Source organism: Lutjanus erythropterus, chromosome 19, assembly GCF_056507025.1.
Source record: "Lutjanus erythropterus isolate fLutEry1 chromosome 19, fLutEry1.hap2, whole genome shotgun sequence".
Lineage (NCBI taxonomy): Eukaryota > Metazoa > Chordata > Actinopteri > Lutjaniformes > Lutjanidae > Lutjanus > Lutjanus erythropterus.
This window is the reverse complement of record NC_139335.1, coordinates 15,839,446-15,854,465: the sequence shown is the minus strand read 5'-3', so window position 1 is coordinate 15,854,465 and position 15,020 is coordinate 15,839,446. Positions and strand designations below refer to the sequence as shown.

The 15,020-nt window shown below is 36.4% G+C and overlaps 1 protein-coding gene across 7 annotated transcripts; it reads right to left on the bottom strand.

The window, feature by feature from the left end:
• On the bottom strand, positions 1 to 10,656 carry LOC146309528 (nuclear GTPase SLIP-GC-like). Of its 7 annotated transcripts, none has more exons than XM_084744678.1 (24): positions 10,480 to 10,654; positions 10,046 to 10,124; positions 8,893 to 9,005; positions 8,656 to 8,727; positions 8,515 to 8,553; positions 8,317 to 8,350; positions 8,044 to 8,136; positions 7,513 to 7,603; positions 6,904 to 7,120; positions 6,551 to 6,781; positions 5,441 to 5,638; positions 5,138 to 5,313; positions 3,993 to 4,080; positions 3,802 to 3,889; positions 3,513 to 3,634; positions 2,634 to 2,807; positions 2,391 to 2,548; positions 2,075 to 2,192; positions 1,470 to 1,578; positions 1,241 to 1,374; positions 501 to 582; positions 289 to 366; positions 170 to 204; positions 1 to 84 (listed from the first exon to the last, which is right to left on the bottom strand). In XM_084744678.1, exons 2-22 carry the CDS (start codon positions 10,110 to 10,112, stop codon positions 308 to 310), a joined length of 2,463 nt encoding a protein of 820 aa, XP_084600804.1. In that variant the 5' UTR covers positions 10,113 to 10,124; positions 10,480 to 10,654; the 3' UTR covers positions 1 to 84; positions 170 to 204; positions 289 to 307. The 7 variants fall into 7 exon arrangements, with proteins under 7 accessions (XP_084600804.1, XP_084600798.1, XP_084600800.1 ...); XM_084744672.1 differs by having other exon boundaries at positions 8,317 to 8,371; positions 10,480 to 10,653; XM_084744676.1 differs by having other exon boundaries at positions 3 to 84; positions 170 to 200; positions 8,317 to 8,371; positions 10,480 to 10,656.
• Between the last annotated feature and the right edge of the window lie 4,364 nt (positions 10,657 to 15,020).

Genomic DNA, 15,020 nt, shown 5'->3' with positions numbered 1-15,020 from the left:
TTGGCCTCACATCTCTAATCAACGTTCTCTCAGGGACCTTCAGTGTGAAATCAAGCCTCTGCTGTTTCTCCTCATCAAACAAACCTGAAACATCCAACATCAAGGTTGTGACATTAGTGAACAGTGATGACAAACAGTGGTTTAGATCATCACTTCCATTCAAATGTACCTGTGCACATGTCATGGATTCAGTGCAGCTGCTGGCTGGATGGATCAAACACACTGTTAACATGATTCAGAACAGTTTGTAATCAGGCCATTATGTGAACATTTGAACAAATCTTTTACCAAATCAGTGACTGTTCATCTAGGCTTCCTTCAGTTCATTGTAGTATTTTATCACCTCTGCAAGCTCCACTGTAACATCTAAAACAAACAAAGGAAGAAGAAAATGCATTGATTATGAGTGCACTATTAAATTACACTATTGGAAATTTGTTGAGATGTACATTTCAGTAAAATACTATGTATGTATATAATACTAAATATGTTGCCTTTACCTGGCAGTAAGTCACTGTCTGTCTTGAGTGACAGCTCCATTGATTTCTGCATTGTTTCCTCCAGGGTCTTCAGGATGTACTCCTAAATCAGCATGAAAATATTTATCACCTATCACTCACACGGACAAATATTGTGTTCAAGATTAGCTGATTCCTATGTGAATTAAAGGCACAGCATGACTTTCTGATGAAATAACGTATAGATTCATATTAACATAAATATGTGTGTGATGGTGGCTGTAGGCAGAGACGGGGCAAAAGGACTAACAGCTCAGCTTCAGTATGTTTGTGTGTCAGTTTAGTAACAAATATTTCATGTTTGTGACAGCTCATTGTGATGTCTAAAGTTGCTCTGTTTGCTGTGTTTTGCAGGTCACCTGGTTCTCCATCACCCCTGATTTCTGGCAACTGTTGGCTGGCTTTAAAAAAATCACTTGAAAACAGCTCCACCCACATTCTTCCTCTCACACTGCAGCCATGACCAGTAGCATTGTTATCAGCCACTATTTTCTATCCATTTGTTAACCTTATTTAACTTAATCTGCAGTAAATTTGCTCTGCAAATTAAAGTTGTTGTCTTACTTCTTTATGTTGCTTCCCTTGAGCCAGGGGACAGCATGTAGTGTTTTAGTAGCAAAAGTAGCTTTTATAATGATGCATATTCCACTTGAATGTCTTCACATAAATGATGGATCATGGATAAAGATGTAAATGTTTTACTATTACAAAATGTGACAAACCTTCAAACATCTCAGCTTGGTCAACATATCAACGTGAGCCTGTTCAAACATCATGTTCTTTGAATCATGTACATGCTGCTCAATAGTGCTCCTCATGTTTCTCAGTGAGTCTGTTCCTTTAAATCCTGCTGCTCCTACAAGAAAACAGAAAATGTCCACACAATGACAATGAATGTAAATGTGTATTATTATAATCTCAAGTTGGACATGTAATGATCTTTAATCTTACTTTCATAGCATTCTTGCATGTTTTCTTCGATTGTTGTCATCAGACTGCTGTAGATTGTTTTCTTATATTCCCGGATGATTTTGTTGACTTTTGTCATTATTTTTTCTTCCTAGAAAAAATATATATTTTTAAAAATATATTAAAAAAAATATATATATTTATTTTTTCTTCCTAGAAAAAATAAAGAATCAATGAACATATTGTTAAAATAAAAATAAAGCTTTTTGCTCTTTTACATATATATTTTACTGTAGCCTGAATCTTCTCTGTGGGCCTTATCTTCATGAAAATGACAAATAGTTGCCTCTGAGGCTAATGAAACAAACGTTAACAAGCTGTTAGCTTTTGTTTTGCAGGGCTTGCTTCCTGATGTGCACATGTTGTCAGTGGCAAAACAAAGCACTTTTAGTGGATGTACTTTCACATCACAGTTTTATTTTCATGTCTGACGGCTGCAGCAATCTGGACCAATTTAAAAAACTGTTGTTGTATAAGTCAGACACAACAGGTTGAAAAATACCAGAGTTACCCTCTAAGTGTCACTGACCTGGACAAACAGCTTGATAATGCACTGATGGATAGGATGGTACTATTCTCAAATTTACCTCTGTCTTCAGAAATATCAGTTGCAGTTCGACATCTTTGTAGTTTTCAATCAGCTTCTCTGTGTCGAGTGAAAATGTATTGATCACCCCGTTGAATGGTCCAGATTTCCTCTCATTTCTGAAACAAGTTATTTAACAACAATTTAACAAGTTGAAATATTTCAGAAAGAAAAAAAAATGACAAATGTCAATAATGCAATTGCATAAAGTATACATTATATTATATAATTTGTTTAACTTTCAAGTAAAGTGTCTTTTCACTTCCTCAGTCAGTCAACAAAGGCTTTAATGTCCTCAATAAAACATCATTTCTTACGGGAAGGTCTTCTTGAATTCTTCATCAATGCTGTCATTCAGGCGTGAAGCTAACTTCATATTGAGGTTTATTTGTTGCCCTTTTTTTGGTTTGTGGATGCCACCGTTCTCAACAACACACCTCAATATCTTGTGGAAAGCACCACCTTTTGTCCTAGTCTGCAACAAAACAGAAAGACAGTTAACATGCTCATGTGAGGTGCAAAATCAGATGTCTTGACTTAAGTCTAACTGAAATACATACAGGATATAAGGCGAACTTTAAGACTCTTCCACATGAACTTTTTGAGTTTTCGACCCCCTCACTCAGGCATTTGTCAAAAGCCTCATAAGCCTCTTCCATGGGTTTTCTGACTTTCTCAAGTTCACGCCTCATGTTTTCTTCAAGGACTCTGCACACGTCTGTTTTTTGGTCAGCCTGGAATCAAACACAGCACATTGATAACTTAAAGAAATGATGCTACAATACAATTTACTTGTTTTTATTGTATTTCAAGACAGTATTTAGGTATTATTGTTTATTTATTTGTGAAATTCTGAGGTCTTCAGTATGACCACTAGTTTGGCATCGCCAGACTAATTCAAGTCTGGAAACTCTCACATCTGGATATGGAAATGGATAAACCTACACAGGCAGGTGAGACAGATGCGTGAGCAGCTAATATGCTCCCCGAAGATCCTAAAAAAAAAAAGTCGTTCCTAAATAAGAGTTACAAAATTGAAGAAAATAAAGAAAAATGTCTGTCCAATCTCATATGTTTGTAGAGAAGGCTGTGAAGGGATTTATTATGGAGTTTACGACTCTTTTGACCTGAATCTGTGAAGGAATTTTATGAAAGGCATTAACTATATGTGTGTGTCTTTTTTTTTTTTTTTTAGCAAAATATAAGTTATTATTATACAAGTGTGATTCCTATTAATTATTTACAGTGAGAAACATGCTGTTTTCACTTAGAGACTATTCTTGACTTTGATCTTTCACCTTTGAAACCACCAAAATTAATTTGTTCATCTTTGAGTCCAAGTCGATGTTTGTACCATGTTAGCGATGGTATAATCCCGCCTGGCGTGGGTAATTATGACAACTGAAGACAACTGAACAAGTTTTGTTTCTTGATCTTACCACGTCTCTGCAGCGAGCCCCTTGAATCAGAGAGAGAATCCCATGAGCTCCAGACACATAGTTTAATGCCTCAGAGTGATCGTCATTGAGATTTTGCAGAAATTCCTGAAGTTTGGGTATTTCTGCAAAAAAAAAAAAAAAAAGGTTGTTTGCATCGTACATATTTCAATACGTATTTAAACGCCATACTCCAATTAGTCATTCCTGTTTGTGATAAAGTGGTTAAAGTAAACTAAAATGAAATTTGAGATGCACATTTTGTGTTCATATAAGTTCTCACTTCACCTACCAGTTTCCTCTGAGTTCAGATGTTTTTTCTTAAGAAACTCTTTGGAGCTCACTGTGAACACTTTGAAGCAGTCAGCACTGAAATGTTTCTGAAAAAAAAAGATTAAAATGACATTTTAAAATGAATTTTAAGACAGACTTTTGCAATTGTAGACATTTTTATGTTACTCTATTTAACTCAATAAAACTCACCTGAACCTTGTTTTGTTTTTTGAATTCTTTGGTCACTTCTTCTTTGGCTTTCATGTTTCTTTTGGATATGAGAGCTCGGGCTGCTGAACTACAAGAAAAGATTTGCATTAAGAGGCATCTCATGCAGTATTTTGAGCGCTAAACCTGAAATTTCAATATTTTTTGCAGTCGTCTTCTTTCCTCTCACAATCAAAGTCAAAATTATCTGGACCACTATTTAAAGGGGTGTGCATATGACTGACATGACACCATCATAACCATGACATGGCATCTGTCATGGATATGAAGTCTTTATGAATGATTATGAATGCTGTCATTAACTGTCATTCGGTCAATTACAATAGGAATTGGGAGTAAGTCACATGTGCAAGTCTCAAGCAAGTCCCAGGTCACTGTGGTGAAAATCAAGTCAAGTCATTACTCAGGTCAAGCAAGTCACAAATCAAGTCAAGTGAAATCCTGATGATCTTCCTGCAGTTTCCACAGTAAAATCAGTTAAAACAGTGAAAATCTGAGTTTTAGATTCAACATGAACTAAAACTGTTGCAGCCTACATACAGCTTACAGATTTTTCTGATATTTGACATTTTGTGGCAATAAAGAGCCTCTAAAATGAACAAAATGGAGAGAGAGGATCGTAACAGTTATACATTGAAGCAGTGGAATCTAACTAATACATTCACTCATTTATTTGTTCTAGGTACTTAAACTTGAGTATTTTCATTTTATGTAACTTTATACTTCTACTCCATTATATTTCATCGGTAAAGTTGGACTTTTTATTCTACTACATTAGTTTATTAGACAGTTTTAGTTACTTTTCAGATTAAAATTTATTAAAATAAATTAATCATTAATTTATACCCTTTGTGTCCAAAAACCCTCTTGGATCAGCTGGAAAATATATCATCACATGAGCTTTTTCATGTTACACTATAAATATTGTTTTTGATATTACTGAGTGTAGTTGTCTCACTTTTGTCCGAGGGGTGCGCGAGTTTCAGACTTTGAAAACCCCTGCCCCTAAACTAACAAGAAAAACATTTATCTTCCTTTCCCATAACGTTGTGACATTACTTACTTCTGTATTGTAATATGGATTTTTATATTTAATTAGTCTATATTTGGCATCTTAAATCACTTACTGATCATCCGAATCTTCAATATGATCAGATTTGGTGCAGATAAAGTGAATCTGCTGACACTCGCCACCGTTTCCCATGAGGCTGCTGGCGTTTTCCAGGATCTCCCAGGGTTCTTTCTCTGATGCTGCTCGATTAATGTCAGTCACAATCCACACAGTGGAGCATCTTCCAACAACCTGAATGACCGTAAATAACAAAGTTATTATGGATAATTATTTATCAGTGGTTTGTCATAACATGATGTAACATTTTCCAGATAAGACAGTAACACACAATAAACAGCAGTGCATGTGAATAAATTACCTCTTTCCACATTTTATCTCTGCTCTTGTTACGGTCTCCATTACCAGGAAGATCCACGAGTGTGACATGCTGGAGAAGATCATTATTTGGCACCCTGACAGTCACACACTTCACTACTGGCCAATACCACCTCTTTATTTCCTCATCTTGAGAGTCAGTTCTTGTGAATTTGACACATCTTGCAGAAAGCTCTTTACCCTGTAATAAATAATAAAATATAATTAAGGCAACACAAGGAGAGTTAGAGTTTAGTTATTGGTAGATAATATTATCAATAATTTGCTAAAGAATGGTAAATTTGATTGATTTGATTTCTCTTACTAATTCACATGTCAAAATCTTCCTCCTGGAAATGAGAAATTCTGGAATTTCAGTGTTCTTGCCAATGTCATTGTGGATCTGTTAGAGTTTGGACTTTGCCTCTCCCTTTCCTTCTGTTTCCTGTTTTCCCTCCCTAGTGTGTCATGTTTGTCTCTGTCTTTGTTGCTGGGCGTGACTCTGGGTTGCCTCCTCTGCAGCTGCTATCTTGCTCACCTGCATCCACTTCACTAATCAAGCCACTGCCGTATATAACCCTGGCTCCGACTTCCAGACTCTGCCAGATTGTCAGTCTCATATGTGGTACAGACTCTCTAGGCTCTTGTCCTCAGAACATTTTTGTGAGTGTAATTTTTTGGATGTTTTTTCCTGGACATCAGTAACTCCTTTTTTCCCTGTGTTTCAGATCCTCCACGCCAGCTCCACCAGAACACCAGTTCCAACCAGCTGCATCTCTGTCTTCTGCCACCAGCTCCTTTGCCTTGCCTTGCCCTCTGCAGCCTGTATCCTGTCCATTTCAGCCAAGCCTTCAGACCACCCTTAAGAAAGAATCCACAATAAACTGTCTAAACCTCTCTCAGTCTCCAGGCTGTGCTTGTTTTTGGGTCCAGATATTGAATGGTTGCAACAGGATCTCAATGAGACCCGGCACCATGACTGAGACAAAATTCTGATTGGAATGTGTCAAATCAGTTATAAAATTTAATTTAGTTACTGGTAGATAATATTATCAATAATTTGCTAAAGAATGGTAAATGTGATATGGGTTTGTAGTTATATCTTTTCTCTTACTGATTCACATGTCAAAATCTTCCTCCTGGAATTGAGAAATTCTGGAATTTCTCTGAAATATTTGCCATCCATGAGGTCTTCAGGGGTTTTGTTTCTCCATTCTTCTCCATACAGAGCTGACAGCTTGTCAACAGTGTCACGACGATCATCATCATCGTCATCCTGACCACTTTCTTGATCTGCATTATCTCCAAGGAAATTAAACATGGACCACAACTCCTCTTTCCACTCCTAAAAAATAAATTGTTTAACTGAGTTATATTGCATGAAACATAACCAGCAATTGTAATGCAGATAGATCATGACTTTTCAAATAGCTTCAAATAAAGATAAACATCTTTAGCTCATTTTACCTCTTTTGTGATGAACTCAATGTCTGCCTCATACTTTGAGTTCTTCATGTTTGCCTCCACTTTAATCATGACAGTGGTACATGCACTGATGCTTCCAGAAGGCAGGAGATCCTTGTGTCCAATGACAGCATTTATCAAAGAGCTCTTTCCAGCCCCAGTTTTACCAAAGACACCGACCAGCTCCCTCTTGTCTGTCTCCAAGTCCTTGATTTTATCCCTTTTGTACAGGAGTTTAAATATGAGTTAAATGTGGTCAGCTATTATGTTTTTTTATATTAACAATGGTTAACTTGTTTGTGAAGGGGCTTACTCATAGAATTATCCTCAGAAAAGTGAGTTAGCAGCTGTTAGCAATCGGCTTGTGAACATGGAGCATTTAGTAAGTGAATATTTGACTTAAATTGTTAGGTGGCAAAAAAACAAAAAAACAAAAAACAGCTCAGTATGAAGGCTAATGCTGCTTCATAACTCCTGGATATCAACTTAAAAAAAGTGATAGTCAGCTAATGTTGTGTGCCCAAGTTAACAAAATATCAGTTATTTCAGGTTTAAATACAGGTGTTATCCAAGAAGAATATGCAATATGGATAATGGAAAGTTAATACTTACTTCAGGAACTTATTGAGTTTGTTGTCTTGGTGAGGTAGTCTCTTATAGACGCATCTCATGATGTTTTTCACATCAGTCATTATGATGTTTTCTGTCAGAGTGAAAGTAAAGAATTGATCTGCAGGAACCATGAATCCAGGAATGCACAATAATGCACAAAGAGGCTTTTCTCATACAAGAAAAGGAGGAAAATACTGTAAATCATGAGAGGCACTTTGTCAAGTCAATGTAGGAAACCTCACAGTGTATCATCAGGCTTATTTGGCCATTTACCATAAGATATAAAGGTTGACATGGTTTAAAACAGTATCTAATCAAAGGTCACAGTTGTTATTTACCAGAGGTATTTACCCATGGTTTAATATACATTCAGGAAATATGTAATATGTATGCTGTTGACTGTTTGAGGTGTTGTAATGAGATTTTAACACACCCTGCCCAGCCAATGAGAAACAGGCATTTCTTATACAAGTAAAAAAAATCACATAAGCCAGTAGTAGGTTGTAATTGCTTAGAAACTAATAAAAATACCTGTGTATGATCCCAGTCTTGTCTCATGTCGTGGTTTTTTAGTTGGTGACTGCCAATTGTTGGACTCACCCTGAAGATCCAGCTCTCTCTTTCCTTGTTTGTTTGTTGTTTTTTTTAAACACAAAAACAAGTTAAAAAGATAAGTTTGTTGTATGTTCCTCTCACAATATTAAAACCTGGTCTCAATACATTTGTTTCGTGAAAGTTATATAATGTTAGTGCCTTGAAAACGTTAATGAACTCATGTAATGAATAAGATACTGTGTATCTCACCTTTATCACTTGTGTCACTGGTGGACGGCCAAACCTGAGAATGAACATGATGAACCTGTGAACATGTGATCCAATGAGACAATTCTTTAGTCAAAGATGACTCTGTTTCAGGACACTTCAGTGGCTTAAATCTTTGTGCATGAAGAATAGAGGAAAGTTCATTAATTATATGTCTATAAAATTCAATGTTGTCCTTACCTCAGCAGATTGTGGTTCTTCCTCATACTCCTGTTGACACTGCAGATAAAAGTTATATTCTAAGTGGAAGGCCATTTCAAATTCTGAGCAGACATTGAAAATATAATGTATATGATTATAATAAATGATGATAGATGATACCTGATTGTATGAAACTGTATTCAACTGAGCAGAAGAATCAACTGTTTCCTGATTTGTTGTTTTTTGTTCTCCCTGGTGACAAAAGACAATAGTTGCAGATTTATAATATTTTACAGTATTATAATCCTTTTGTCTTTAGAAGTCATTAAAACGTATTGATGCTCCTGTACATTATGAATGCTTGTCTCTACATAAATGAGATTTTTAGGTGCAATTATAGTAGAAGCAGAACATTACCTTTAACAACTTAAATCTTTTCCTGAACCTTGCCCTCGGTCCAACTTTTGGCATCAAGTTAGCAATGTCTTGATCATCAAGGCAGTAAAAACTTTCCTCATCAATGCCTTCATCTGTAATAAAGAAAAAGAGAATATTAAGTTCAGTCAACAAGCACAAATGAGAATTCAATTCTAATCAACCAATCTTAATGTGAGTGAAATGGTGCATTAGTGAAAGATCATTCTGGAAGACTATCCACTTGCATGCTTTGGCCTATAGCTTATTTTTCATTCATTCAGTTATAATTTCTTTCCTGTTATTGTCTGGGGCTGTCAGTTGTGTTATCAGCTGCTCTCATCAGCTGGCCACATCTGTTCAACAGCACGGCAACACTCCTTTATTGTAAGCCTACCATCTTACTGCAGTCTTTTTAAATATGATTTTCTCTCTGCCTTGAATTCCTTCGTGCTGCTGTTGCATGCACCCCTCCACCTCCAAATCACTGCCCAGTCTTCGCATATTCATCGGTCTCATCAGCCACCTTACAGCCTGAGAGGTAATAAATAGTGTGGTTACATGAGCTGAATGCATGTTGGTTTGATTGCAGTATTTATTTATTTATTTCATTTTTCAGTCTTGATTTCAGTGCTGCTTGTGCTGAGATCCCAACTTCATGCTAATACTCTCCAGTTAATTGTCTTCTAATTGTGTGAAAATGTATAAGATATCTACCATAAGCATTTCTGTACTCAGAGTAACAGTTCCCAGAATCAAGATTTTCTTAAAATGTAAAGAAAATGTCACCATTGTACTAAAGAACTGTGCTGCAGCACTTTTATGCCTGCATTAGTAGATAGTAAGATGTTTCAGTATTGGCTAGTCATATCAATATTGTATAATCATCACAAATCCCTTCTGATTTCTTCATTGTGCATTAATTCATTCTTCCTGTTTTCCTTAAAACAACTATCTTGTCATTATCATCAACAAAATATGCAGGTTCCTGGTACTTGATTTCTGTTGTCCTTCCTGCTTGTCTTGACTTTGAGATTCAGGACTTTGCTCTTACCCTGTACTGCTTAAGCCATGCTTGTTGGTTTCTGCCAGTCTTGAACCAGAACCATTGAATTTATATCTATGCTCAACAAAGAAGCATGTTAATATACTTTACCTTTAAATTTTTCGATCCACTCGCTCAGATCCCATTCAGTCAATTTTTTACGAACAAAATCATCCATGGCCAACAGCAACTGAAAAGTACACAGTGGTTCATAAACTGAGGTGACAATGTCAAAGTGAGGTCATTTTTAAGGCTATTTTGTAGTTTTCCATTTCCATGTATTCAATAAAAAGAACATTTCATGTAAATTAAATTATGTAATTTTATCACAACCGATAAAATATTAATTTGTATCTTCCTTACTCTCCTACCTAAATGCTTTCACTTTTGTCAAAAGGAGAGAAGGAAGTTAAGACTTACAGACACAGTGGATTAAATAGTGACACAATTGCACATTAGTTTCTGCATATCCTCAAATTGTTTAACATAGTGCCTCAGTAATATATTCAGTTGTGAATGTAATACATTAACATTAGTGTACTTACATTTTCTCTGTCCTTCTTTAACGCTTGAACATGACTCCTCTGCTGCTTGTTCTAACATGAGCCCGTGTTTATTGTCTCCACCTCTCACCTGCGCGCTCTCAGCCCACAAACTGGGTTGTGTGAAATTGTCTTGAGGCTCAATTATAATGTGCAGTCACCTGGCAATAATCACATCTAGCAGTGTTTAAAAATACAGTGCTGGAGGAAGTTTATGAGTATGGTGCATGTTTACTAATCTCCAAACTAGTAACTGCAGCTGTCAGATAAGTATGCTGGAGAAAAAAAGTACAATATTCCCCTCTGAAATACAGCGGAGTTGAAATATAAAGAATTATAAAATCGTATGTAAGTAAATGTATTGGTTTCCATCACCTTTAAAAGGACAGGATTAGAGAGGAGGGTTCTCATCATTATTGGGGCACTGGTGACTCCTACTGGTTGTTTAGGTTGTTTGCAGCTGTGGTGACAGTACATCCCTCACTTTTTACACCCACCCTGCTCATGGCAGATGAAAGGAAGTAATAATAAGATAATAAGTAATAATAAGATAGTAAGTTACACAAACAGAAATGTTAAAAGCACAGATAAAAGAACCAATAACATCAAAGCCTTGCCAAATTTGAAGAGTATGGCAAACAAAATTAAACAGACCACTTTAGATTTAGTTTGTTTCTTATAGTTCGCTATAGTGCACACAATGAAGAGGAGGAAGAGTTTAGAAAAAGACTGGAGTTACTTCCATTATCTGGGCATGGTTATGGTTTAAAAAGTCAGACAAGAAGCAGAAAATAATCTGCAAATCATGTCAGTCAGAAGTACACTTGTATAACATCCTCATGGCAGCTATTATTGTACTCTTAACTGTATTACTAGGCCATATTTCACATAATACAGAGCTATTTCAATAACATTTAATGTGCAAAACTAGAATAAGAAACAGACGAAAATAAAAAACATTTTCTCAAGTATATCAAGTATTACCACTACTTATACCCCTGCAATCCTGTATCAATCAGCATGCTTTATCAAATAAAAGTGCACAATCAGTTTGGTGTTTCTTGTTTATGCATGTGGGCACACACTATACACTTTTTCACCAGTGCTTTTCTTGATGTGAACACCAGAGGGCAGTAAAACTAAGTGTTTTGCTGAGCAGTGTGCCTGTAACAGATGAACATGGAAGAGTTGAGTGATTTAACATACACAGTGATGATCAGAGTGCCATTGTTTGACTGTATGGAAAACTGAAACCTCTCTATTTTCTCTCACCTTCAGTTTAATATAAAACAGGTTGGCCCAAAAATGATACCCACTAATGGAGTGTCTGTGATTTATCAGAAGAACAGGTAAGAAGTGGGCAGACAGGAAGAGGTCTTGTTGGGACCAGAGAGCTCTGTGCTACCGTTAACTCCTTACTGACATGAGGTTATTGCATGCATCATTTGTATTTCTGTGTGTAAATCTGGCTAAATATTCATAAAGAACAGTGCATCTGCATGGACATTCTTTAGCACCTAATGTTATAACTTCATAATAACAAGGTAATCCCAGGATAATAATTATGTAATAATCAGGCAATGGTTAGTTAAAGTGTTAATTTTGTTGACTAATAATTTTCATTATAGGTTTTCACTGATGACAATGAGATGTCAAAAACTATGAAGTATTCTCTTTATCGTTTCAGCAACAAATAAAAACAAGATGACAATTTGGGGGATGGACAAATGGGGAGGAGATTCAGTCTCCAAAGCACTGAGGATGTGTGTTTTATCAGCTCAGCCTCTGACTGAACAGTGCACTCAGGAGACTGTGATTATTTCTGTTATTTCCCTCTAGTCTCTCTTTTCCCTGTCCTTTCTGTCTGTGTGCAACTAAATCTTCAGTTCATTTAGTGGACTAAAACTTATATCTACTCGACTAATTCATTCAGATAAGTGAAATATGACTAAGCTACTTAGTTATATAGTTAGTTAGTTAGTTTGGATGGATATTTGGTTGCTGTGCTTACAGATTTGTCCTTTATGAACATAACCTCCTACATCACATTGCAAACAAAGAACATGGTCCTGGACAATATAATCTGCCACAATAAAAGCTCCCTTCCACAAACAGTTTTTTTTTTCTCAAGTAATTACAACAAATTAAGGGCATTTTACCAAAAAGTGGAGCTTCTAAATCATCATAATGAACAATAAAACATGAAATTCACTTAATCTTCATCATCAATTAAATCAGATTAGCTTGATTTGGCGGTTCTCTCCTCTGCAGAGTATTACACCGTCTTTCAGCTCAACAGAGCAAAAAGACAGTGAAGATTGCGTCACCAGACGACATGAAACAACTCCACATGAAAACTAAGTTCCTCTGCATCTGCTGCATGTTTAACTGTTTCTAACAAATTTAGCATATCAACTTTAAAGATGATAATGCTATTCCAGTGTTGTCTCTACAGCTTGTTTCTGCTTATTGCAGGTTTACACTCTAAAAAAATAATACCCTGGCTCAACTTAAGAAAAAATTAAGGTAACAAATTGCCTGGATCTTTTTAAGTAATTCCAACTCAGCTATGATTTGAGTAAATCCCACAAGACTTTTATAGTTAGACCAACTCAATTAGTTTAGTACAACCAACTTGATTTGTTTTGTCCTCTACAAGCTTTATTAAGTTGGACCAACTGGTGCTATTAAGTGGTCAAATTACTTCTTTTCAGTTATTTTAACTCATTTATTTTACTTTCAGTCTACTCAGAAAACTCCCTGCAAATTGTTACCTTACTTTATTTGAGTATTAGTAACTTATTTCAGTCAGAATAAATTACACATAATTCCAGTTTTATGATCAAACTATGACCAATGATCAAATTATGTCCAACAATTTTCATACCATCATCTGTGCCCAAAATAAATATAGAAATACTTAACATGTCTTTTTTAGTTCTTTTGAGTAGGTGAGATTGTGTGTATCAGCCCTATTAACGAGGATTACACAGGCTGTACAGGTCTTCTACTTGCTTTAAGCTACGCGTTCGCAAACGCACCCCTACGCGTCCCTACGCTTCATGGCTGCCTCGTATATCCTGCGTCTATTTGGAGCGATGGTTGTGTGCGTCTTCAGAAATTAACGCTACGCATACGCGAACGCAAACGCCTGGTTAACCAGCAAGTATATCTCCGGCCCATGACTTCTATTTCCTCAATCATGATTCTTGTGCTGGCTGATCCGGACATCAGGCACCTCTTCAGCACGTCATTAATGATGCCAACGTCCTGGTATAAGAAGGCTCAATGTAAACTAACTAACTAAATCATCAAATTTAAAAACAAAAGAAAAACAAACTATATTTGTGTCTGAACTGAAGTGATTTACCTACCAACTACTTTGTAAAGAGAAGCCACAAATAGAAACCTCTCTTATTCACAGAATAATTCTGTTAAATGGAAAAATAAGTTTCAGTAATTCCAAATCAAAAATCACCTCTGTAGATCGTCTGGCAAAGTGTTTGTTCTGTTTGTCCCTTGCGAGCTACCATACTTGTAGTTCTGTTTTACAGTCAGCCAATCAGAATGCTTGTTGTACTGGCAGTTCAGTGAGTCAGGAAGACGCGGTTTGTCTTATAATGTCCACCTGGTTAGCTATGTGGCAGCTAACAATAAATCCTGCAGTTCTGTCATACGTTGGAGTGATTGATGACGCTCACACACATACAGAAGGACTAATTTCTACAACCTCTAAACAAGATGCAAAATTAGAACAATGGCACATACCTAATAGGAATATTAGCATATGTAGACCACCCACTCAATTCCAGTTTGGTTTAAGTGGTCAGTAAAGACCTTTACATTAGGTACAAACTTTTGCATGGGAAGTGAATTGGTGAGTGCTACAAAAATATTAAATTGGGATGTGGATACAGTTACAATACTATCCAAAAGTTTAAAAAGAATAATAAAAAATGAATATCCTGTCTTTTAACCATAAATATCAATATCATGTCAATATAAAAGTTCATACTCACTCCAAGGTTTGGTGCAAGAAACCCGTGCTTCCTACACGGTCGCTCTCATCCGTCCTCCTCCAGGCAAGCGAGGGTGAAGCTAGCTAGTTAGCTAACAACGGTCCACAAGTGCTACAGCATATGTGCTAACTTAGCAAGTTACTCACGGAACACACGCTCCAAAGTCATCTTATTCCTCTGTTCACACAGGGTACAAACTCTCATAAAAGCCTCCGGCTTTTAACTTAAGCAGAGACAGTAACTTGGCAGCATAAAATGAACTATCCAACCATTCACCATATCTTTACGTCTCCGTCGTGTCGCTGTAGCTCCGTCTGCCGCTCGCATAGAGATTTAGTCCCGCCCCTAAAGGAATACGGTAGGTTAGAGCGTTCAACTCAACTCGAACAATGATTGGCTGATAACAACAAATTGACACCTGGCTACCCAATACACAAACAGAAAGCACACTTGAGGAGTTCAAGGTCCACTCAAACCGAGGGAAATTTCAGAGTGAAAGTAAACGTTTCTTCATCGTAATGCCTA

What these genes read in the sequence shown, in the direction of transcription:
- LOC146309528 (XM_084744677.1), bottom strand. Translation starts at nt 10,112, where the DNA reads ATGGATGATTTTGTTCGTAAAAAATTGACTGAATGGGATCTGAGCGAG. An exon ending in ATTGAAGATTCGGATGATCA is followed by an intron (nt 4,081 to 5,137) that starts GTAAGTGATTTA and finishes CTTTTCTTGTAG; the next exon opens with TTCAGCAGCCCGAGCTCTCA. An exon ending in TAAAGTTCGCCTTATATCCT is followed by an intron (nt 2,549 to 2,633) that starts GTATGTATTTCA and finishes GTTTTGTTGCAG; the next exon opens with ACTAGGACAAAAGGTGGTGC.